Source organism: Lissotriton helveticus, chromosome 8, assembly GCF_964261635.1.
Source record: "Lissotriton helveticus chromosome 8, aLisHel1.1, whole genome shotgun sequence".
In the NCBI taxonomy this organism is placed as follows: domain Eukaryota; kingdom Metazoa; phylum Chordata; class Amphibia; order Caudata; family Salamandridae; genus Lissotriton; species Lissotriton helveticus.
Genome location: NC_136069.1, coordinates 720,489,059 through 720,514,273, shown reverse-complemented (window position 1 = coordinate 720,514,273; position 25,215 = coordinate 720,489,059). Strand labels below are relative to the sequence as shown.

General features: G+C 46.8%; 1 protein-coding gene across 1 annotated transcript in view; it reads right to left on the bottom strand.

The window, feature by feature from the left end:
- The window catches only part of LOC144771756 (DNA dC->dU-editing enzyme APOBEC-3C-like), a 67,339-nt gene that overhangs the window by 5,683 nt on the left and 36,441 nt on the right, over positions 1–25,215 (bottom strand). Inside the window, exon 2 of the mRNA XM_078656054.1 lies at positions 8,513–8,567. Within this exon, the coding sequence (XP_078512180.1) occupies positions 8,513–8,567 (55 nt within the window). The remainder of the gene's footprint in view (positions 1–8,512; positions 8,568–25,215) is intronic.

Genomic DNA, 25,215 nt, shown 5'->3' with positions numbered 1-25,215 from the left:
TTCTGAATAAAATTCTCTAAACACCTCCCTCACATCTTCCACCTTGGTTACTACCTTCCCCCTTTTATTTTTTATTTCTTTGATTTCCCCAGCTGCCAGATCTTGTCTAGTGCGTACTGCCAGCATATGCCCAACCCTCTCATTAAATTCATAAAGCTTTTCCTTTTTTGCTAGGTAATTGGCTGCTGCTTTAGTAGCCAATCTCTCCCCAGTCTCTGCCTTTTTCAATTCTATTTCTAATAGGATCTGCTCAAGAGGTTCCTGATTCGTGACCAGCTGAATACGTTTTTGTTCTAGATTCTTTAGCTCCTCTAGCCTACTAGCTAACTCCATTTTCTCTTTTTTACTTCTATGTAGGGTGTAAGCCAGCGTTTCCCCCCTTACCCCTGCTTTGAATGCGTCCCAGACCATGCCTGTAGCTGCCGTGCCTCTATTTGCCTCCCAGAACTGTGTAATCCATGTCTTCATTCTACTGACATAGTCCTCTTCCTTGAGCAGCCCCCTTTCGAATGTCCAGTTGTATTCTTTGCGACTAGTACTATGGTTTTTGGAGATGGTCAACACCAATGGATTATGATCTGAGGAAACCCGTGGTATCATTTCTATCTTCACTTCTAGTACTAGGGGGCTAGAGACTAAAAAATAATCCAATCTGGCTATGCTTTTATGAGGGGCAGAATAGAAAGTGCTACCTGTCCCCGTAGAATTATATGCCAACCATACATCTACTAATGCATTATTATTCATTAAGTTGGCATTAGCCTTTCTTGTTCTCTTCTTGCGATCTCCCTTCATCCCCCCTCCCATCATACCCAATCCTGTTAGCCCATTGACATTGAAATCCCCACACAAAATTATTGGTTCTGGCCATAATGACAATTCAGTATCTAAGAACTCGAATATATCAGGTTCATCTTCATTAGAGCCATATACCGAAGCAATTGTGTAACAGCATCCACCTATCTCTCCTTCTATCATTACCCATCTGCCGCCAACATCTTCCTTCTTTCTCTTTACTACCATTAGTCCTTTTCTTGCCACTATAGCCACTCCTTTTGTTTTAGCATCTTGCAGAGTGTGTGCTAGAACTTCGAACCCTAACTGATCTATAAGATACCTATCCTTCCCTCTCACATGTGTCTCCTGGAGACATATAAGATCTAATTTTAATACTCTGCACATGGCCGCTACTTTCTGCCTTTTCCCACCATCATTCAAACCGCAGATGTTAATCGTAGCAATTCTTATTGCCATCTGTTCTTATAGAAGAGCCCACAAACTAATTCCTCTAGGTTTTTTACTGCCGCCTTTGCGTGTCTATATAGCTTCTTATTTTGTGCTGGATATATCCATACCTTTTTCCCACCACCGTGCTGCCCCCTCCCCTCCCCCACCCCCCCTCTGTCCCCCCACCCCTTGCTAACCCCCCCCCTGTTACAGGCAAATAGGTCAATACTGACCTATGTGTGACTGCTTGCTGCAGTAGTGTCGCTTCCCTTCTCCCGCCCTAGTAACCCATATTCAATATCCAATATACCTATTAATTTCCCATATACGTCTTATGCTGGTTCTGATTCCCTACCCTTCCTTTCTTTCTGAGACTCTGTAATTTCAGCAAGATACTCGCCCGCCTTTACTTCAGAGAAGAACATTCTGATACGCCCTTTTGTAACAACTTTTAACTTTGATGGGTACATCAGATAAGCTTCGGAGCCCTGGCGTTGGAAAGGGGTGATAAGCTGCCTAAGTTTCCACCTCCTTTCCACGGTCGTGTGACAAAAATCCGGTCTCGTGAAAAATGTAATCCCTTCTACTGACTTTTTCCTATCTGGTCTCGCAGACTCCATAACTTCCTGCCTAGCCAAAAAATTCCCAAAAAAGACAAGCATTGCCCTAGGTAAACCATTTTGACTGCCGCCTCTTCCTCCCTTCTGTGTCAGTGGGAATCTGTGCGCTCTCTGCACTTCCAGTTCCCACTGCCACTGTGCCTCCGGATATGCATCTTTTAGTAGTTTAATCATAAACCCCCTCGGATCCTTCCCTTCAAGTCCTTCCTCTAGGCCCAGAAAGCGTAGATTATTCCGCCTTTGGCGATTCTCAAACCCTTCCAGTTTCCACTGCAAGTCCTCAATCACCTTCCCTTGCTCAGTTCTTGCATTCTGCCAATCCGTGACTTCGTCCTCAAGCCTTCCAGTTCTTTCTTCAACTTGTTCCACTCTGCCTTCCACTTCGACATATTTTCTATTCATTCTCCTGATGCTTGTTTGTATTTTCTTGGTGTCCTGCCTTGCTCGTCTGCTTTCTAAGCGAGCCTCTAGGTGCATTTGCTTTAGCATAGAGAACATACCATCCAAAGTTGCTTGGGGCGGGGCATCATTCAAGTCATTTAAGGGGTAACTCTCAGGTGCAACACCCAGATCTTGCTCCTGATACATTTTGGAAGCACTACCATAATCCCATAGCAGTTTCCGGTTTGTACTTGTCGCTGCTCTGTCCATCTCTCTATCACGCCTTATCATAGTTCTTCTCCTTTTCTTTTGTGTTTCCTTATCTCTGTGGTCGCTAGAGAGAGATCTTTCTGACTCTGACCCTGATGAAAGATCTGTGGTCAAAGCTTCCTCCTCTGACCCCAACAATGAAGAATCTGACCCCTCAGTCACTGAGTAAAATTGTTCCCCCTCTGGGGAGCGTACTCTCCTCCCTTTAGCCACTTTTGTGTAGCTCTGATCACTCTGAATGCTTTTCATACTCCCCCAGTTTGATTGTGCCATTACACTCCTATCCACAGGTGTTGGCGCTAGTTTCACTTCCAACAGAGCCTCAAGCATTTGAGCATTATTAGTATTGATATTGTTATCAGAATTTACCGTTTCAGTCAGCTCCTTTAGTTGTCCATTACTAGGCTTACAGGTGCTGGCGCTGGTGCTGTTCGCCGTCTCTCTACCAGCTTCTTTGCCTGCATTATCGTTCTCGCATTTGCTGGCGTTCTCGCCAGTCTTCTCCGCTCCTTGCGCGGCTCCCGCTTGAAGCGTAGGCGTCTCAGACCCTGGTTGCCTAGCAGCCGCCGTGCTTGCGTCCTCGCGGTCGGCGAGCACGGTTTCCGCATTCGGTGTTGAGATTGAACCTGGAGCACCTCCGGCGGCCGCTATTGCTTGTTGATTTTTGCCCGCAAATGCCTCAGTGACCGTGGATTGCCGCAAGTCTCTACTTGAGGTAGGTGCAGTGATCGGAGTGATCGTATGTTTTACTGCCCCGCTTTCCGAATGAGAGCGCCTCTGTTGTGCGGGCCCTTTGCCTCCAGGAGTCTCCGTTGCTGTTACTTGAGTAGTTGCTTTGGCCGCTGCCTTAGGATCGGCTTTTTCGGCTTTTTCCTTGTCCTTTGTAGATTTCTCGCTTTTCTTGGACTGCATCTTTAGTATAGCGCCGCTTGATGCAGTAGTTGTTGCACGTTTGCTCTGCGTGGTTTTTGGTATCGTGCCTGTGCGCTGTGCCATTCTCAAGGCTGCAGTGATACCATAGACCAGCGTTTCCTTGAAATGTCCACAGTAGAAAAGTCTCAGAGTTGTAAGCACCCTTTGCAGTGCTTTGGTGCCTGTACCTGTGGTTCCTTTAGTAACTCCTTTGGCGCTCAGTATGCCTTGAAAAATCAGCATTTTTTGCTCCTATATCCAGCCATTTAATCCCTGGGACAAGGAGAAGGAATAAATGCGACTGCTCTCTACCACAGCATGGCGGCCATCTTGCCCCCGACCTGGAAATGATTGTCAATGCTACACCTCCCAGGGGAGGCGTAGCGAGGCGCAACGAGGAGAAATGTTTTAATTTCTCCTCGTTTTTTCCTCTTTCAAAGTGTGCTGCATTCTACAGCACACACTGTAAGAGGAAAATGCCTGTAGTGATTGGTTTTGTGCAGGAAGGTGCGCCTTCCTGCACAAAACGCAATTTCCCCATGATGCAGGGATCCTTGCACCATGGTGCAAGGGTGCCTGTGCCGGCGCATGGCTGCAGTGTGTGTGCCAGCACAGGGGAGAGCACAGGAATGTGACATATTATTGTAAATATGTCGCATTCTGGTGCTTCGGAAGTACCACAGCGTGGCGCAGCCAGAGGGCTTGCGATGCCACGCTTCAGCACTTCCTTGTAGATTTGTCCCCATATTTTTTTATTAAAGTCTGCAGATTATGTAGCTGATGATCGAGTATAAGCAAATGCAGTAAAACTATAACTAAACGGGAAATACTACAGAATCGCATAATTTCAGTGGTTCTGGTGTATGCTGAAAGAATGCTTAGCTAGTGACTGCTGGGGCATGCTTTGAGCATCTTGCATGTGCATCACCAAAACATACACATATTCCTCACTTGGAAAAGCACAACTTGCACAGGACAAGTCTCGTGCCAATAAATGTTAGTTTTGTGAATCAGACATAGTGTGATCTGTGATGCTGTATAAATTGTGGGTGGAACTTTCAGTATGTTCACCTATGCCTACAGATCTTTAACAGAGTCATGTATTTCCTGCTTATACTTCACATAACAGAGTGAAAGATTAGCCTCTGGAGCTATTTGGACAGCGTGCTGGTCGTTTGTCAATAACCACATTCATTCAAAAGTCTTACGACCAATCACATAGTGCCAGTGGGAAGGACGGGCGCATATCATGGGATTCACACACTGAACAATAATTGCTAAACAAAAGCTGCTAAAAAATGGGCAAATAAAAAATAAAACTCGAGCACGTTATTAACTTCTCCTGAAATCAAACTTTCTACCTTTTAGTTAACTTGCATTATGTGTGTTTTCTTTGCTTCTGACTACTTTTGGCCTTTCATGATTTGAGCATCAATGGTCCTGGGACCAAGGAATTTACACTTTATTTTATGACATGGGAGAAGTAACCAGAAAGTTAAAGAAAAACAAGTATAGTTCCCTGAACAGAAGCCAATAAGCAGCTGGGTCTTCAGTCATGTAATCAACCACCTGACAGTTGTGCGTCTTATTGAGTGACTCAGACAAACTTGTAAAAAACAATTACACAAATATGACAAATGAACCGCTAATACTGCCATCCTCTGTAGAAGTGACCCCTGTCACCAGCAAATCCAAACTATTGTGTTGTCTTTAGTTGAGAAGTTGAGAAAACATTGTCATTTCAGGCTCTGATTTAAAATGCCCCCCCCCCCCGAGAGTTAGCATTCAAAGCCCTTGCACGCTATCATACATTTACCCAGATATTTTAAACACTTAACCTGGTCTCTCTGACATAAGAAGTTAATAAAGAATCTGTCCCCAATCACAGCATCTTGGACCCCAGTGGTAGAATTCAATATTAGACATACATGCACACATGGTCCTAGACATGTAGATGTGGCTAGGGCAAGAACAGTCTGGCTGACATTAGCTCTGAGGAGCAGATCTAATGGCCTCATGTCTGTGCCCCATACTGCTCAGCCTGCATCACTTTGGGAGGAGAGTGAGGTGCAAAGGTCAGTAAATGGATGTTGGTGGAATGTGGAGTCTTGAAATCTCTTTGGAGACGAAGGGGCTGATTATGATGTCGGGTGGACCGCAAACCGATCAACCGTCGGTTGCAGTCCGCTCGACAACTTCTCCTGATGTCCTGCTGCCGCATTACAATGCGGTGGGCGAAGTCATCAGGTGGATGTACCTTCCGCTGCTGAAGGAGCCTGTCGGGGGCGGTCAGCCTAAGGAGAGCAGGGTATCTTGGTTGTGGCCTGCTGGCACAGCCCGAAGGTCAAGCAAGAGGACCCGTGGAGAGACAATTGTAAATACAATGGAAATGTATAATCTTTACAGTTATTTTGAGTGCTGTGGTGTTTTAAATCAAACAATATTAAAGGATGGTCACAAATTAAGTAAAAGGGAGGCCAATGGAGTAATTGGCCGTATCAGTAAGTTAATAAACGTTTACACTGTGAAGACCAGAACTGACTCAGGTGTTTCTATGAGAGGGTGAATGGGGGTGGGAGGCGAAGTGCACTTTGTATGCCATCTATGCTCATGGCCCCTTAATGATGGCAGGCCTAGCCTCGGCCCTGCCGTCGGATTATGATGTCATTTTCTAACAGCCTTTCCATGTCGTGTTTCTGACATGGAAAAGCTGTCCAAAAATGACTTTAGGGCCCCTAGCACAGCCTCTCCCCCCCATGGCCCTCCGCTATGGGGCCTAGGGGCACCTATGATCCTATTTTTCTCACTATTTTTATTGAGGTCTGACCTATTCCCTGAGAAGAGGAGCCACCTTTTCCAAAGAAAAATACCAGCCATTTGTAAATGGTTTAAGATTTTTCAAAGTCCTGAGTTTGATACCGAATTAGGACTTTATATAAAATCATCGTTATTTATTGTTAACATGGCTTTGTTTACTTTAACTATCTGCCAAGGACACATCTTAAAGTGCTATCTGCTTCTGTTTGCTATTTTAAATGTGGCTTATGGGGATTTTCTTCCGTTTTGTACCATCCAGGGCATTAAGGTACTGGTTATGTTGGTAAAAATACGGCTAGGTTACAAATGAGTGCATCCCTGTCAGATAAGCAAGAGAGGGAAAGAATGAGTTACATGATATAACGCATGATTCAGGCTAGAGCACCCCTCTGTTGAGGGGGTAAAGAAGACGGGTCCAATTACCACAGGTGCCCTCTAGTCATAGATTGCAGCAATGCACTCTACTTAGATGCGTAAGCATAATTTACACATTATGCATTTCATCTATATCTACATGTTGGTGATTTTTCATCTATTCTTTCTCTATGTTATGTTATGTTAAGGTGTATTTATAAAGCGCACATACACCAACAGGTCTCTTGGCACTCTCATGTCTCTTAGTCCTGAGCATTTATTTGAATTCATATTTGACACTAAAACAGACTGCCAAAAGCATTCTAGTGATATATTGGGTTAAATTTCACACAAAGTTTTATAATTCTGTGACACCTCCAGACTAAACAGCCGGCGTTGGCACACAGTTAAACATCCTTGATTCTCATAAAATAAATGAATCGCTCTTTGCCTAAGTATGTAAAATATAATTCTGAAATAATATACAGCTTGTGAGTTTACTATAGCCCTATAGCCCGCTGAAGAGGGCCATACCGGCTATTAAAGGCCCGCTCCAGCATTAAAGACCTGAGCCGAAGGCAAGGGCCTTTAACAAGGGAGAGGGACTTTAATAGCCGGTATAGCCCAGCTACGAAGGGCTATAAGGCTATTAGAACATTCTGCCACTAGAGGGCAGAATGTTCTAACAAAAAAGAACAAAGCCTTAAGGGAGCGTGAGGGGATTGGAATCCCCTCAGGCACCCTGAAGCCTTTGTTCTCAGCCAGAGCTGTGAACAAAGAAACATTGGAATGTTGGAACTCCAGGCGTATACCAGCCATTATAAGCCCGGAGCTACACCATTGTTTTCAATGGAGCTCCCAACATTCCAATGTTCTAATATATCATACATGGTTCAGGTGCAAAACTCCAAGGGCCTTATTATGAACAGGGCACAATTGCCCTGTTCGTGCCACAAAACACCTTTCAAAAGGTGCACCGGGCGCAAACAAGAAAAGTGCAGCCTAATATAATGAATGGGCTGCCCAAAGGGCAGCTGCGAACTCGAGCTGCCCTGAGGACAGCGCATTCAGTGAAATTTGGAGCAGCTGCTTCAAAGCCGACCCGAGTTTTTCTCTGCAGGTAGTAACTCGCTTGCACTTTACGAAGGGTTTAGCTATCCCCCTGCAGGCGGGTGTAGTGAGTGACTGCATCTGTCTGCAGGGGCAGTCTGAGGAGTTCATGGTATCCCCTTAAACCCATCATTAGGGTTTGCCATTAGGAGGACCACTGACAGTACGCCACCCTTTTTTGGCACACTGTCAGTGCACCTCCTAAGGGCTTGTTTGCATTGCCACCCATGTCTATAATATGGCATGAGCACATAGGCAAATAGATTCCCTTATTTGCTTGGTGCCACGTTCCCATGCAAATGAAGGAATGCACTCTCATGAGAACATGCAGCCGGTGCTGCATGTGCGCCAGCACTATCAATATTATTGAAGGGGACGCACAAGCATCTGCGGCTCATTCAGTAATACCATTGCGCCCTGGGGTGCACAAAGCGGGTGTGCATGCTTGTTGTGCCCGAGGGGCACAGTGCAAAATAAATGATGAATAATCATTTTTTAAGATCAAAATGGCTTTATTTGAGCTGTCCCCTGACAAAAAGTGCAACAATTTCAATATTAGTCAGTTCCCCTGATTTTATTCTCAATATCTCCTTCTTTCCTGGTTCGAAATGTTGGCATGTATGCTAGAATAATTGAAATAAAGTTACTTAGCTACTTCAGTGACATCTCGTTCCATTTCAGAAGGGGCCTTTTCCCCAGGGGCGACATGTCCTTTGCTGCACTTTGCTTACACGTTTTTAGAATCATTCGAGGCATTAAACCATTCAGGGCATTTTGTCGGTGAATCACAGCCATAGCCAGTTTCTAAGTGATAATCTTACCTGAGGGTTGGTCATTTGTTTCATTTAAATTGGAGCCATTGCAACTATTCTCCCCCTAGAAGAAAAAAATAGGAATTTAATTAAAAGATAAAGAATCTGTCAAATATTACAACAATATCCTCCACAGTGCTGCCCATCCACTTGCTGATAATATGTGATTTATGTATTTGTATTATGCCCCCAGTAAACTTCAATTTGGTGAACAAGAGAAATACATTGAATACATAAACTGCATGCACGTCCGCTCGTGCCATTTCACTGAAATCATTAATGTCCAGTATTCATAACAAATGATTTACTAGACATTTATGATATAGCAACACACATAATAAAAATCAAATTGATTAGGAGCAGGATTACAAAACAAATCTGTCTTCAGTTGCTCTTTAAAAGATAAATGGTTTGGACAACATTGTAGATGTTTTGGAAGATTGTTCCAGAGTTTAGGGGAAGCCACAGAGAAACTGCGGCTGTCCAGCCGGAGCTTGCGAAATCTGAGAATCTGCGACAGAAAATGGTTCAAGGAGCAAACCCCTAGGTGCATCAAGAACCCATTTTGCTATTCCTTAATAGCGAAAAATAGCGATTCCCCATTAAGGAATAGCAAAATGCAATGCATGAAGAAATCACTAAAAAAATAGCGATTTCTTAAAATTCCTTAATTGCGACTCGCAAATTGCGAGCCGCAATTAAGGAACACCTCCCCATTCATTCCTATAGGCCCATAGGAATGAATGGGAAGACATTCTCAATTTGCGAATCGCAGTTAGCGAATTGCAAATTGAGAATGCGATTTCAAGGGTGCCGGGGTGTCCAAAGGACACCCTGTTGTGTCCCTGAAATTGATCTGTGCACATATGTTACGCACACATGCCCTTAGGGCATGTGTGTGCGCAACATGAAACTTTGAAAAATGCACTTTAGTGCATTTTTCAAAGTTTTTGCAAATTACCATGAAGTTCAACTTCATGGTAATTTGCGATCCCTATTAGCGAAATCACTTTTTTTTTTTAAACATCTTTTTATTTAAACAAAGACATTAAATAACTCAAAACTGACCAGAGCTCATTGAGTACATTCACATATGCATATCGAGAACAGAGACTTCCAAAGGTATGCAAATAAGACAAAATATATAAATAGGTCTAGGTGTCCTCCAGATCCACACCGGCAGGGTCAATCTCAGGCGGTGTGCAGATGTCCCCACGATAGGCATTCCAAGCACCCCAGATCTTACCCCACTTACGGGGTCGCTCCCTTGACACATACACAGTCCTCTCCCGAAACATACACCAATCAAGGTCCTCCATCCACTTCCCAATCCGAGGCGCCTGGGTGGCGGAAGGCTCCCAGACATTCAGCAAACAGCGACGTGCCTCCAGCTCGATCCGTACACCCCATACTTCACTCATTTTCAAGTGTATCCTTGCCCAAAAATCACGGACCTTCTCACACTCCCACAGTATGTGTAGGAACATCCCCGACCTCCCACACCCTCTTCGGCAATCCGCAGACACCGCCAACCCCATCCTCAACAATCCTGGACCCGTGGTGTAGGAACGGTGCAGAATCCTAAGTTGGACCAAACGAAGTCTCATTGAGACCGCCACTATTCTAGGGGATGACACTGCCTCCCTCCAGTCCTCCTCATCCAAAACAAAGCCATCTGCAACCCACTGATCCCTAAGCTTCACCAGGGGATCCTCAGTATGATTAATCAACTTATTGTATGTCAGTGATATGGCTCTGGTCGGCATATGGCCGTCTAATAAGCGATCCTCAAGCGGCGAGGCCACCGGGGGCTTCACCCCATGGGGGACCACTGCACATATAGCATGGCGAATCTGAAGGTATCGAAACCTTTCAGTGTCATGCAGCTGGTACTTAGCCTGCAGTTCCTCAAACGTTAACATCCCATTTTTACCCCACACATCTCGCACCTGCACAATTCCAATTAAATCCCATCGGTCAAACCCTTTCGTTTTCCACAGTGTCCCCGACTTCTCCGAGCTCCATAGGGGAGTAGCCATTGTTATACGGCCTGCCCAGTTAAGAGCCCTTGTAGCTTCGTGCCATATCTTCGTCGCCGTCGATGGAGGACCCACCAAGGGGAAACGACCATATTTCGCGTATAACACCCTACTGTACTCTCCCCCGGGCACCTGGCCACGATCCATAGCAAAACCCGGATCCATCGGCGAGCAATAAATTACTTGATTAATGGGCGCCAACTGGGATGCCCAATAGTATTTCCTGATGTTGGGCAGACCTATACCCCCGTCATACCAAGGCAACATCAATTTCGAGAATGCAATACGGGGCCTCCCCTCCCACAGAAGGCCTCGCTGCAGTGATTCTATCTCACTAAAATACGACAGGGGCACCGGATCACAGGAGTTCTGCAAGGCATATAAGAAGCGCGGGAGGGCCATCATCTTGAAGAGGACCGCACGGCCCAATAAGGAGAGCAGGAGTGTTTTCCACCTATTGACATCGCCACGCAATCTGGCCAGCGGGGGCAATAAATTCAATCTGAAGCGAACCTTGGGGTCTCTCGAAATCTGGATTCCCAAATACCGGAAACTAACCAGCTCCAGCTTCACTGGGCAATTCTCTGGGACCCTGGGAGGCTCAGCACGAAGAGAACCGACTTTGCCCAATTGATTGCAAAACCCGAGTATCTCCCAAAAATCGCAAGAATATCCATGAAGACCATCAGGGAACTGCGCGGGGAGGTCAAATATAACAGAATGTCATCTGCATACAACGAGATCTTATCCTCTTAGTCTGAAGTCCAGCGCAATCCCCTGATCGAACGACCCCACCGTACCCAGGCCGCAAGTGGCTCGAGAGCCAGGGCGAACAAAAGAGGTGAGAGAGGGCAACCCTGGCGAGTGCCCCTCCTAAGTGAAAAGTCGCTAGATTTATGATTGTTCACGAAAACGCGAGACAGTGGGGCCGAGTAAAGGAGGCGGACCTAACCAATAAACTCAGGGCCAAATCCCATCTTCTCCAGGACAGCGAAAAGATATGACCATTCCACTCGGTCAAAGGCCATAGTGGCATCAAGGGACAACAACACCGCCGGTTCATGGATGTGGGACGCACTTGCCACCAACCCATGAAGCCGACGGAGATTAAGGGCGGTGTTCCGACGAGGCATAAAGCCGGACTGGTCCGGATGTTCCAGCGTCGTAATGACCTTCACCAGGCGGGCGGCAAGCAATTTGGTCACCACCTTAGGCTCCGAATTCAACAGTGAGATCTGGCGATATGACGAGCAGTCCAAACGTGGCTTACCCTCCTTATAAATGACCACTATATTGGCGAGACGTTGATCATACGGCAGCTCGCCACGGTCTCTGCTTTCAAGATACATATCTTTTAAATATGGGGCCAAGCGGTCGGCTTGTAATTTAAATAATTCAATGGGAAGACCATTTGGGCCAGAAGCCCTGCCTGAGTGAACACCCCTGATGGCCACTGCCACCTCATCATTAGTGAGAGCTGAATCCAGGAACTCTTTATGCTCAATAGATAGAACCGGCATCGGAATGTCATGAATCATGTCAGCATTCTCCTCCTCCGTGTAGCCCCCAGCTGAAGTATAAACCTCCTCAAAATACCGGGCAAAATCATCCACGATCGCTTGGGGGTCTGACGACACCGCGCCCGCAATACGCAGTTCCGGTATCAGCTGGGAGCCCCAATCGCCCTTTTCCAACCAAGCTATCAACTTCCCGGCCTTATCGCCATGTTCGTATAATCTACTCTGCGTGTTGGCGTGCTGCGTCTTAGCTCTGTCACGTGTCAGGGTCCTGTACTCATCCCGGAGCAACCCGAGACGGTGCCCCGCCCCGGAGTCGCTCCCAGAGGAGACAGCGGTCTTCAAGACCAATAGCTCCGCCTCCACTCTATCTATTTCGGCCCTGCTCTTCTTCTTCTGCCCGGATACTAGGGAGAGTACCTCCCCCCGTGCAACAGTTTTGTAAGCCTCCCACAGGGAGCATTTCGACGTAACCGACCCCTCATTCTCCCGAAAATAGCGATCCGTAACAATCACAAGCTCCTTCCTGACCGTAGGGTCTTTCAGGCGCCATGCATTAATCGGTGCAACCCTACCAACATCACCCCATCCCATCCGCAGTCGGAGCCAAATCGGCGAGTGATCAGACACCCCCCGCGCCAATTGAGTCACCTCCTGACTAAAGGCCGCCTGTGATGCCGGCAGTAGAACATGGTCTATCCGTGAGAGCGAGTGGTGCGCCGCAGAGGCGAGGGTATAACTCACTTCACTAGGGTGTCGAAGTCTCCACCCATCCACCAAACCTGCCGCGGCGACAAAATCCGCCAGCCATCTGCGGGAAGGCAAAAGCACATGGGGGGAGTCCTGTCTAGCTCACCATCCATCACAGCGTTAAAGTCCCCGCCCAATACCAAAGTTCCAACAGGCAGCGTGAGAAACACTCTATACAAATCGCGAAAAGTATCCGCTTGCAGCGCAGGGGGGACATAGACAGACAAAAACGTGACAGTCCTACCTTCCCAAAGTCCCGATATACCGACATATCGGCCTCTATTGTCAGACCATGTCGACTGAATAGTGAGGGGAAAGAAGTTTTTTACCAAGATCCCTACTCCTCTAGAGCCAGAAGTAAAGCCAGCATGTGCCACTAATTTGTAGCCCCCACGGTGAAGTGCCATACATCGTTTACCCATGAGATGGGTTTCCTGCAGCAACGCCACATCTGGCGAGTGCCTTCTTATCAACTGATTCACCATGGTACGCTTTATCTTGTCACCCAGGCCATTCACATTCCAGCAGAGGACGGAAAACCCCAGACCCAACCTATCGGAAGCCATTCACATCTCTAAAAAGGAACAGGATATCCACGAGTACCCTTAGCGAATTCTGATCACATGAAACAAACAAACCAACAAACATAAGCCCCTCGGACCCCATCCCCCAACCCCCTCCCCGCACCCCTGCATGTAGCATACGCTCATCCCCAACTCGCAGTGTGCCTGTCGCCCCCAACTAACTACAAGTATCTAAAAGTATTAAAATGGAGGAGGACCTTACAACAGGCCGCTCGACCCCGCCACCCCAAACCAGCCATTACCCCCCCGCCCAGTAAAGTCAAACATGAATCATTGAAAAATAGTCTGCTAAAGAGGGGGGGGGAGAGAATGAACAATCATCCCCTACCAGGCCCCTTTCGCCACCAGTCATATTGATACAATACAAAGTCAACTAGTCACTGGTCTTCAATATCTGTTTGGGCTTTAGTCCCGGCATCCGAGCCCTCGATCTGGTCCAGCCAGTCCGCGGCAACCTCAGGAGAGTCAAAGAACCAAGTCTTAGCCTCATGTTCAATCCACAGACGAGCCGGATACATCATCGAATACTTGATGTCCCGGTCCCTCAGTCGCCGTTTGATGACCATAAAGCCTTGCCGTTGCCTCTGTACCATCTGGGTGAAGTCCGAGAAGAACAAGAGTGAAGCGTTCACATATGCCAACGGGCCCGTGGATCTCGCCGTTTGCAGGATAGCATCCCGGTCTCCAAAGTTCAGAACACGGGCGATAATGGGTCGTGGAGCCGCACCAACCTTCGGTCGACCGCCAGGGACTCTGTGGGCCCTTTCCACTGTGAAAAAGTTACTAAGGCCCTTGGGCTTGAGATGTTGCAGGACAAGTTCCTCAACGAAAAGGTCTGGAGCCATCCCCTCCGATTTTTCCGGCACTCCCAAGATGCGGACGTTATTGCGGCGTGCCCGACCTTCGTACTCATCGAGCTTTCGATCAGTTTGAGTCCGGGCCGTCTTGGGATCACGTACCTCCTTCTGTAATTCAGTCACATCCTCAATGAGACTCTTTGTCTTTATTTCGAGGTTCTCGACCTTCTCAGAAGTTTTAGTGAGGTCAGCCCGTATGAGACCCACCTCGATGGATACTGTATCGAGTTTATTGTCCATCCTGCCCAAGGAAGACTGGACCCCAGTGATAGCAACCATCAGGTCCTTCATAGTGGGATCATCCTCAAGTGGTTCACCATCCCTGCCCCCCGCCGGGGCCTTTTTCACATCGACTGGGGATCCCTTGGAGGTGGCATATTTATCGATTTTATTTGACTGGACCTGCCTAGTGCCTTTCGATATTCTCAGCTGAGGCTTCTCAGGGTCACCTCTTGACGCCATTGCCACCGCAAAGGCAGGGGAAACCCACCACTCTTCAGTTGAGCCCAGGCAGGTTCTTCGATAATTAGCCTCCGACCAGGGCAGGGAGACCCAGGACGTCCAATCCGTCGCCCCGCTGCAACAAAGGAAGCTCCGACCGGTCACTTCCGGTCCTAGAGGCCGCTGTTGTCGCACTCCATCACGGGCAGCTCCACACTTGAGGTCCCGGCGTCCGAGATCGTAGGCCCCAATTTTTCCGACGACGATAATCGGTCGCCGAAGCAGCCAATCGAACCTGAATTTCACCTGGGGACTCAGGCACTGGTCCCCCACCTGATGGTAGGGACGGGGTTCAGGATACTATGCCGGATAGCTGATCAGGATGTGGCAGCCGGCGGAGCCGATGCTCAAGCGGCCATCTTGTTCGCTGGCGCGGCTCCTCCCCGAAATCGCTATTTTTTAAACTTTAATGCATAGCATTTAAGGAATCTCAATTTGAGATTCCTTAAATGCAAGTAATCGCAATTTTGCGATTTCTTAATTTGCGATTTTTGCATTTGGGATGATGCATTCCACATGCAAAAATACCGGTCGCAAAGGGGCAGATTCTCAGAATCTGCCCCTTTGCGAGCGGATTTTACCTTGATGCATCTATGCCTAAGAGTCTTCTTCGTAAAGTAGTGAACAAGTCTTTGGGAAATGAAGGCAGAAGAAAATCCATACATCGAATGTCGACCAACAAACAAGACCTTAAGGATAACACTTTTACAGATGGGGTGCCAGTGAAAGGTCTTCAAAATATTAGAGGCAGAAGTATTTTTTTTTACCAAAACAAATGTTATTTGGGCTGACAGCCACATATGGCTCATAGGCAGAAGTACATTTTGGAGGTCCTACTGTCATTCTAGCTCCTTGAGTCTGGATTGATTGCAGCCAATCTAATATAGATGTCTTGATATTGAGATAGAGGCTGTTACAGTGCTCAAGTCTAAAGCCCAACATATCAGAGTGTATTCATCTTGCCTTCTGGGAATAAATAGGGCAACATTGACCGATGCTGCCGAAGACGGAAGGTGCAAGGTAAGATAACTGAAGCAACTTGAGCGTCCATGTGAAGAGCTGCATCAATCTTCATCCCAAGGCACTTGACAGAGTCAGAGACAGGAGGGCAGGGCCCCCAAGGGCCACACCAAAAGGACCTTAGTTTTATCCATTTTTTATGAGAGCCTTTTTTGGCTCCTACAACAGGATACTACCAATAGGCAATTCTGAATGAATAAAAGAAGGAAGCTGGGTGGGGCACTCAGTTTTTAAAGTGCTGAGTGTCTTTGACATAAGTGTACAGATCTAGTCCAGAAATGAACCAGAGAGGCGATAAGTAAACATTAAACAAGTATGGGGTACAGATAACCCCCGGGGAACACTTTATTTTTAATTTATTTTGGCGTCAACAGCTTTTGGCCAAATAGCATTCACTAAGAAATCTATACTAATATAATAAAGAGAGAGCCCAAACCTTTGAGGCGGTTAATCTCAGGAACCACAGCACCAATCACAACACCCAATACAGCGTTGGACAGGGCAGTTAAAGCAGAAGGACACAGGCTATGCAGACGCCCACCATATACATTTAAAAGGTAAAAGAACCGTGCCAGCAAAGTAGTCCCTTGTGGGCGTGTCTGCGTTGTGCTGTGGGCGTGTGCTGGGGGCGTGACAAACGCTGGGGGCGTGTGGTACGTTCCGCCCTTCATGCCATGTCTCATATCGTGTGTTGTGGGCGTGTGCTGGGGGCGTGTGCGGGGCGCGGGATTACGGAAAAAAAAGCGAGTGTTGTGCCCAATATTTCATTGTTTTTTCTTCCCAGGTTCTGTACATTCCAGCTCCGGGTGTCCACCCTGCTCCCTTTAAATACCTCTGCACCCCATAATCATAACCCACCCTTACTCCTTAAAATACCCCAACACCCTTAAGCACTAACCCATCTTAACCCTATAAATATACCCTGTACCCCAAAACCCAAACCTATCCCTAAACCCTAAAAATACCACTGTACCCCAAAACACAAACCTAGCCCTGAAACCTATAATTACCCCTGTACCTCAAAACCCAAACCTACCCCTGAACCCTAAAAATACCCCTGTACCCCAAAACCCAAACCTAGCCCTGAACACTAAAAATACCCCTGTACCCCAAAACCCAAACCTACCCCTGAACCCTAAAATACCCCTGTACCCCAAAACCCAAACCTAGCCCTGAACCCTTAAAATACCCCTGTACCCCAAAACCCAAACCTAGCCCTGAACCCTAAAAATACCCCTGTACCCCAAAACCCAAACCTAGCCCTGAACCCTTAAAATACCACTGTACCCCAAAACCCAAACCTACCCCGAACCCTAAAAATACCCCTATACCCCAAAACCCAAACCTAGCCCTGAACCCTAAAAATACCCCTGTACCCCAAAACCCATACCTATCCCTAAACCCTAAAACTACCCCTGTAGCCCATAACCCAAAACTATATCTGAACCCTTAAAATACCCAAACACCCCAAAACATATACCTCAGTACCCCAAAACATATACCCCTATACCCATACTTACCTTATCCAAACATTAAAAAAAAACATGCTTTTACCATTCATGCATTTACAAAACATTTCGTTGTAAATGTATGCGTGGTAAAGCATATAAAATGTAATGCCATGCGTTATAATGGCATTGCGGAGTCATGGTACTTTCGTAATGAAAGTATGCGGAGCGATGGTATGCGGAAAGAAAGTTGCGGAATAATGGGTGTTTACCCTCCCCCGGTAAGTACATTGGTGGCACGGCGGCCCACATCTCCAGCAACATACTCTTATTTTTTCACCACCGACTTGAAAAATGCACAGGTCTCTCTCATTGATGGCCAGCACCGACATACACTTTTAGACACACCTCCCGCCACACGTTCTAGAATTGCGAACTTTAGAGCTGGGGAGCTACGTACGAATCTCGGCATCAGCTCAACATCCTGTGATTTCAGGCAAATCGCTTTGTCTCCCCGTGCCTACCACAAATGAATGTGTTCTTCTGTAATGTAAATTGTGCTCATGCCATGTTGTCGAGTTTGCGCTATATAATATTGCAGGGAAAAATAAAGTAGGGAAACTCGAGTTCACACACTACTGAACGCGCACTCTTAAGTGCATCAGTAGTGCACTGTGAATCGGAGCGTTTCACAGGCCTGTCACAGATAAGAAATGCTATCAAAACGAAATCCTACAAAACAATATACTACTGGCCGACAGCAATTCATACACGGACAACGTCGGGACGGGCTGTTAGTACTGATTATAAGATACAAAAACGCACTTAACAATTGGTCCACCAATACCAAGCTGCTTCAACTGTTGAAGCAAGATGTAATGCTCGATGGCGTTGAATACTGTGGAAAGGTCTAATGATATCCGGACAGAAATTATGTTTTCATCCGAGCCAACCGTATATTGTCCATAACAGCCACAAGGGTTAGTTCTGCGCTTCTGTTGGAATGGAAGCCAACCTGAGAATCGTCTAAGATGGTATTGGATTCTATGAAAAGAGCCAACTGCTTGACAACTCAAGATTCCATTACCCAAAACTGTAGTATATACCGGAACTACGAGTTTGGAACAAACTGATAGGAATGGAATCTACCAGAGACCCTGATCTACATTGGCCGATAGGTAGGACTTCCGGTTTGATGGTATTTATTTTTTCAAGATTTCCGCCTGTGTTTATCCATATTTATTTTTTGACAATCTTATTTGTATTTATCCAATATTTATTTTGTGTTTTTAGAATAAATAGAGTGGTAACATGATGTATTTCCACACTTATTTAACTGAAAAATGTGCACACATACTTTGATGCCTATTTGAGCAAATTAAGTAGCCAATATAGCAGAACACTTAACCCACATGTATTTATTAGCAATATATACAAATATATGTTAACATATGCCTACATGGAAATCTCATCCTGTTTTTTAACTCCTCATACTGTCTATCTGCTCAGATGTTGCCTTGGAATTCATGAAGGACAGCGTTGAAAGTCCCTCACTAGAAGTACAATTTTCTGTATTTTTCTGCTTTTAAAAATAAATACAGACAGGAAACACGTTGTTTTCTGTCTGTCATTATCTGTAAAAATCAGTAAAAACGGAAAGCTGAGAGCCTTATGGCTAAGCAATGCCATATCATCACTAGGAATGGGAGCAAACTCCTACCATTTGGGCGCTGAGATAGTTGTTAAGTTGCCGTTGCCATGATCCCTAGAACAGATAGAATAGGAGACAGAGGGGCTTATTTACAAGCCTCTTGCACCACCGGTGCGTCACTTTTAATATAGAAAAAAGTGACATACTGGTGGTGCAAGGGGTTTGTAAATAAACCGGATGTATGTCACTACAACGCACACTTTTACAACGCATACCTTTACAACACATTTTTTACAACGCAACATCCATTACAACGCATTCCATTACAACGCATGCCATTACAAAGAAATGTTAAAAACTACATTTACAACGCATTCCATTACAACGCCTAATACCTTTACAACGCATACCATTACAACGCATAACATTACATTGCATGTTTGGTAAGTATTGGATAGTGTAGGGGTAAAAATTACTATTCTAACTCCAGGGGGTGCAACAGTAGGGTAAGTGTTGGATAGTGTAGGGGTAACAATTACTATTCTAACTCCAGGGGGTGCAACAGTAGGGTAAGTGTTGGATAGTGTAGGGGTAAAAATTACTATTCTAACTCCAGGGGGTGCAAAAGTAGGGTAAGTGTTGGATGGTAATGTTATGCGTTGTAATGGTATGCGTTGTAATGACTGCGTTGTAATGACATACGTTGTAGTGGTGTGCGTTGTAGTGTCATGCTTTGTAATGGTTGTGTTGTAATTGCATGTGTTGTAATGGATGTTGCATTGTAAAAGTTTCGTTGTAATGGTAGTGCGTTGTAAAAGCTGCGTTGTAAATGTTGTTTCCCAAATAAACCCCGTAGTTTCTACTTTTGCCTGCTTTAGTGATAAAAAGAAGTTGCCAAGCTCTTCACCAGAAACACGGAGGGGGGGGATAATAGCTGGAGAGGTCTGCATCAGTTCTTTAATATTTTAAACAATTTGTTTTGCAAGTGGGGAGCAGTAAGAATCCTGTAAGATAATGAACTTTTGAAACGCTGACCTAGTTCTTATATTGTCTAATGCGCTGCTTGATTATATGGGTCAAAGTGGTGTCGCCCAGCTCTTTCAGAAGCTTGTAAAACTTTCTTTAAAAGCTATGAATTTGTCTTTAAAACACGCGGATGATTTCTTCTTAATATTACAGTGTGCCAGTCTAAGGGAGGCCGCCAACTTGTGTGGGCATTATGGGATGTGTGAGTGCCTGTGCATGGTAAACAACATGAAGGCCTGTGGGTCAGTATTTCATTTGACTTGGTGTTTGTTTTTTACCCAGCACTTCGCTTAGTTCTTTAAAACAACACTTACTTATGAAAGTCCACCACATGGTGGCACTGTCTGTCTACTTCTGTACGCAGCACATCAGTTTAACAATTAAATAGACATTTAAAAAAATCATTATACAGCTAATTCCAAGCCATTCTTAAAGCTTTGGGTGGCCTGGAACTGTCCAAACTGTCACATTTATAGGAGTGTGATGTTTAGCGGGGAGCGTTAATACTGGCCAGTGGCAGTGATTGCTGTTCCAATCAAAGATGCAACCTGCAATGCCCTCCTGAGCAAAACCCTCAGCCCTAGCCAGGGCTTTAAGTGGGATGAAAAAACTGGGGGGTCTCTCATGGGGGGTTGGCCAATGTATTTGAGGGCGTGGCTTAAAAACATGCAAGCTAAAAATCTGTGCTTAGCATAGTGTGCCGCCCAACCTGTATTAAGTTTCTGTCATTGCATCCAGATATATGATACAAGTAACATCATACCTACAACAACTCAGGGCTATTGGATTTGTCAATGGTTGTTAGTTGCATAAGATAAATAAGCAGCAGCTGTGGCTTGTATATAATATTGAAAAAGCTTCCACATAAAGACCAGGAGACACCACGACAATGTTGCTGCTCCTGAGTTCCGAAAAGAGAAGAGAAATCCAGAGAGAAAATGACTCTCTTTAAAGGATTTCCCTTCCCCTATAACGCTCGAAAAAACCGGACTGCCTGTGCCAGGGTACAAAACAGAGCCCGATAGAGACCCCATTCGAGGCCTCCTTAAAAAAACTGCCGGTGCTCAGATCCGGTGAGACCCAGCCAACTTAAAGCTCTGACCCTAGTAATTGTTTATTTACAAATTAAGCACTGCTATGGGTTCCATTTTGGAAGCACAGAGCCTCAAAAGGCTAGTGGAGGCTAGGACTGCAACCCCGGACAGGTGATGTGGATCACTGACATTCCTGGGGTCTGGGGAGGACACACACACTGGAGGAAGGGGAGGAGAGCATCCTCTGTGCAAATCAAATGTCTCTTTGATTCAATGAAGAATTACTGGTTAGTAACATGGATGTCAAGTTTCCAAGGTCCGTGTGTAATGTGCTGCTCCAGTTCAGGCTTTTTTTCTTTGAATTCTGGGACTTGAAGTTCTGTGGAATAGTGAAAAAGGCGAAGGCTTAGGCCATGGACCTTTATGATAAATATTTCCGTGGAGGCCTACAGCCAGATGTGATACCTGGTTACTCAGGGAAGAGGGCACTTTAAAGAAGTCAACCCTCACAACCGAAATATTAAAGGGCTAGATACAAAATCACATCCATGTCTGTATTTGGAGTATAAATGTGGGAGCATGGGACCCACACACTGTTCTACAGCTGAGTTCAACTGGAGAGAAGATCACTAAGACTTCTAGTTGCTGGAACTAGGACACGGGACCAAGGTCTGCTAGTCTCCTTCCTGGGTGAAGGGTCATTACTCAGAAAGGCAGGACCACTTACCCTGAGCCTGGAACACAATCTTTCTGACTGCCTGCCAAGACCAGTGGATCCGGTGAGGGGGAGGAGAGCGCCTGGAGAGAGAAAGGCCAGGCAGGGATCCTGTTGAGTGGATCCCAGTGAGTGAAGTGTGAGACGCCTGGTCCGGTTGAGACCATTACAAGAGTGCAGGTCGTCTGCCTGCCCTTGCAAGAGCTGAGATCAGTGACTCCTGTGTGACCGGATGGAGGCATCCTAAAGCTTGGGCTGTTGCCCATGTGCTCGCTGAAGTTGGCTAGCCCCATACGGCAGCAGTTGGCCACAGTGAAGGTAGAGCTAATGCCCATGTGCATGCTAAAGTTGGCAACCCCGTGTGCCAGGGATGTGGCACACCATGAAGATGAGGCCATCGCACATGTTTGAGCCAAAGTCAGCGACTCTGTGTACCAGGATGGATCCACTGTGAAGTCAAGGCTGTACCCCTGGATTGTTGTGCCTAGGATACTGTGAAGAACTTTTGCCAATTGCCGCAGGAGCTGAGAGGGGACATCTGACACTGATGTAGGCCATCTTATACTGATCCAGACACATCATTGGGGAAAGACCATGAAAGGTCATAGGCCTTAGCATCGGGAGACTGGAGCACGCAAAGAAGCACCCCGGTATTTCTGTGCTTGCTGGCTGCCATTGGATTATTTAAGATGGTACTAGTCTGTCAGGTCTGCTGTGGACTTGCACAAACTCAGCATCTAGTACTGTTCACATTGACTCTTAGGGCCAAACTTAGACTTTGTCACATGAGGACTAGCATGGGCTGCATCACCGAAAGGGGAATAACCAACTGCTGTGTGCAGGCACCTGTTCTCACGCTGAACAGAGCGCTGGGAAGGGCGAAAATCGCCGCTTTTGCTAAACGCCATTCTCCTCACACGGAGTAGGACACGCCCACTACGAGGCCACGCCCCCTTTTACAAACTCTACTTAAAGCGCGCTGAATCGCGAGTGCGCTGATAACGCTATTCCTCCTGAGGCACAGCCGGGAGTTGTTGTTTTTGTAAATTGCTGACTGTTTTTTTAATTTGAAATTGTTATTTTTAAAATTCACTCACCCCTTACCTGTCACACGACTGCTGTGTGCAGGCACCTGTTCTCACGCTGAAACGAGCGCTGGGAAGGGCGAAAATCGCCGCTTTTGCTAAACGCCATTCTCCTCACACGGAGTGGGACACGCCCACTATGAGGCTACGCCCCCTTTTACAAACTCTACTTAAAGCGCGCAGAATCGCGAGTGCGCTGATAACGCTATTCCTCCTGAGGCACAGCCGGGAGTTGTTGTTTTTGTAAACTGCTGACTGGTTTTTTAACTTGAAATTGTTATTTTTAAAATTCACTCACCCCTTACCTGTCACATGACTGCTGTGTGCAGGCACCTGTTCTCACGCTGAAACGAGCCCTGGGAAGGGCGAAAATCGCCGCTTTTGCTAAACGCCATTCTCCTCACACGGAGTAGGACACGCCCACTACGAGGCCATGCCCCCTTTTACAAACTCTACTTAAAGCGCGCTGAATCGCGAGTGCGCTGATAACGCTATTCCTCCTGAGGCACAGCCGGGAGTTGTTGTTTTTGTAAACTGCTGACTGGTTTTTTAACTTGAAATTGTTATTTTTAAAATTCACTCACCCCTTACCTGTCACACGACTGCTGTGTGCAGGCACCTGTTCTCACGCTGAAACGAGCGCTGGGAAGGGCGAAAATCGCCGCTTTTGCTAAACGCCACTCTCCTCACACGGAGTAGGACACGCCCACTACGAGGCCACACCCCCTCTATCATTCCCTGTCTACAAAGATGTGCATGTTCAGGAAGCGCAGCGGACGAGCGCAGCGGGCGCGACGAATGCGCGCCAAAGGCGCGCATAAGGCAAGCTCGTCTGCGCTCATCCGCGCCGAGTCCGGGCCCAGGGCCACCCCCCCTACACTGCAAGCTTCAGAGCACAGATACTATAGTGCCGAATTCCTCTACAGCCTTAGGCCCCCCGCCAACATCTGTTCTCGGCATAACTATCACGCCGACGCCCTGCCACCTGTATGTCCTACATGCCACATCCCCCTTAACATTAAACCTAGCCGGGAACTCACTCGTGACTACCGCATGTTCCTACTGAACTGTCGCTCCCTGCCGAAACACAGCGCCGAAATAGCACTGTTAATAGAGGAACACAATCCAGATATTTTGTTTCTGACGGAAACTTGGCTAACATCTGAGTCCGACCCTGCGGTTGTAGACGCTCTCCCGTCAGGTTTCCAAATCAGCCGGCTAGACCGACCCAAAGGGAGAGGAGGAGGCCTGGCAATTATCTACAAAGAACAATATCACTGTAGAGTTACCCCGGAAACCATCCCGGACTGTGAGAGCCTTGCTTTTAACATCGAACTCTCATCCAACAGTTGCTTCTCAGGCACTCTTGTCTACCGCCCCCCTGGCCCCTCAAAGCAGTTCCACGGTAACCTACCATGAAATATGGCCGAACGAATCAGCACCACGTCCAACTTTACTCTGCTTGGAGATCTTAATTTGCATTTTGACTCTTCACTGGACCACATAGCCGTTACCTTGGCAGACGATCTAGCAGCCCTGCAACTTACCCAACGTGTCACAACCCCCACCCACGTAAAGGGTCACCTGCTGGACCCTGTCTTCAGCAACTGCCCTGATCTCCAAGCCGGTCCATCTATTCCTCTGCCATGGACAGACCACTTCTTGGTTCCCTTCAGCTGGACCACGGTCAAACCTCCATCGACTGTACCCGCTACCAAGGTTATGCGAGCTTGGTCCCGCCTTGCGGTGGAAAACTGGGCTACCAAACTTGCTAGTACTCTACCCTGTGATCACGAGGATCCTGCCTAGCCAACCAGGCCTACGTCAACTGGATTGCGCAAACCCTAGATACCACTCTCCCAGTAAGGAAGACTACACTGAAACGGTCCCAAAAAACGGCCCCCTGGTACTCGGACTCTCTTAGGGACAAGAAACGTCTATGTAGAAGACTGGAAAGACGTTGGCACTCAGATTACGCGGCGGACAACAAAACCCGCTATCGCGAATCCATCAGCGAATACAAAACGCAAGTAAAAACAGCCCAGGCCACATATTTCTCCGATAGAATAGTGATGGCCAAATCAAAACCAAAGGAGATTTTTCACATCATAAAACAGTTAACGAATCCTCCCCCCGCCGTGCAGGTCGAAAAGTCCACCACCCACTGCAACAACGTTGCTGACTTTTTTTTACCAAAAAGTAAATACCATCTACTCAGCCTTTCCCCTCCCATCAAAAACATTACCTCCTCTATCCATCCCGATAATTCCCCAGCACCTTACCCCCCCCCCTACCTCCCCAATCCACCTTGACTCACTTTCCCCTACTGGACCTCACAACTCTTGAATCCTTAGCAAAGAGAGTCAAATCCGGGTCTCCTGATGACCCAGCCCCGCCAGACATAATATTGGCCGCCTCCCAGGTTACCCTACCCATAATTAGGGAGGTACTAAATGCATCAATCACCTCTTGCATGGTCCCGGCC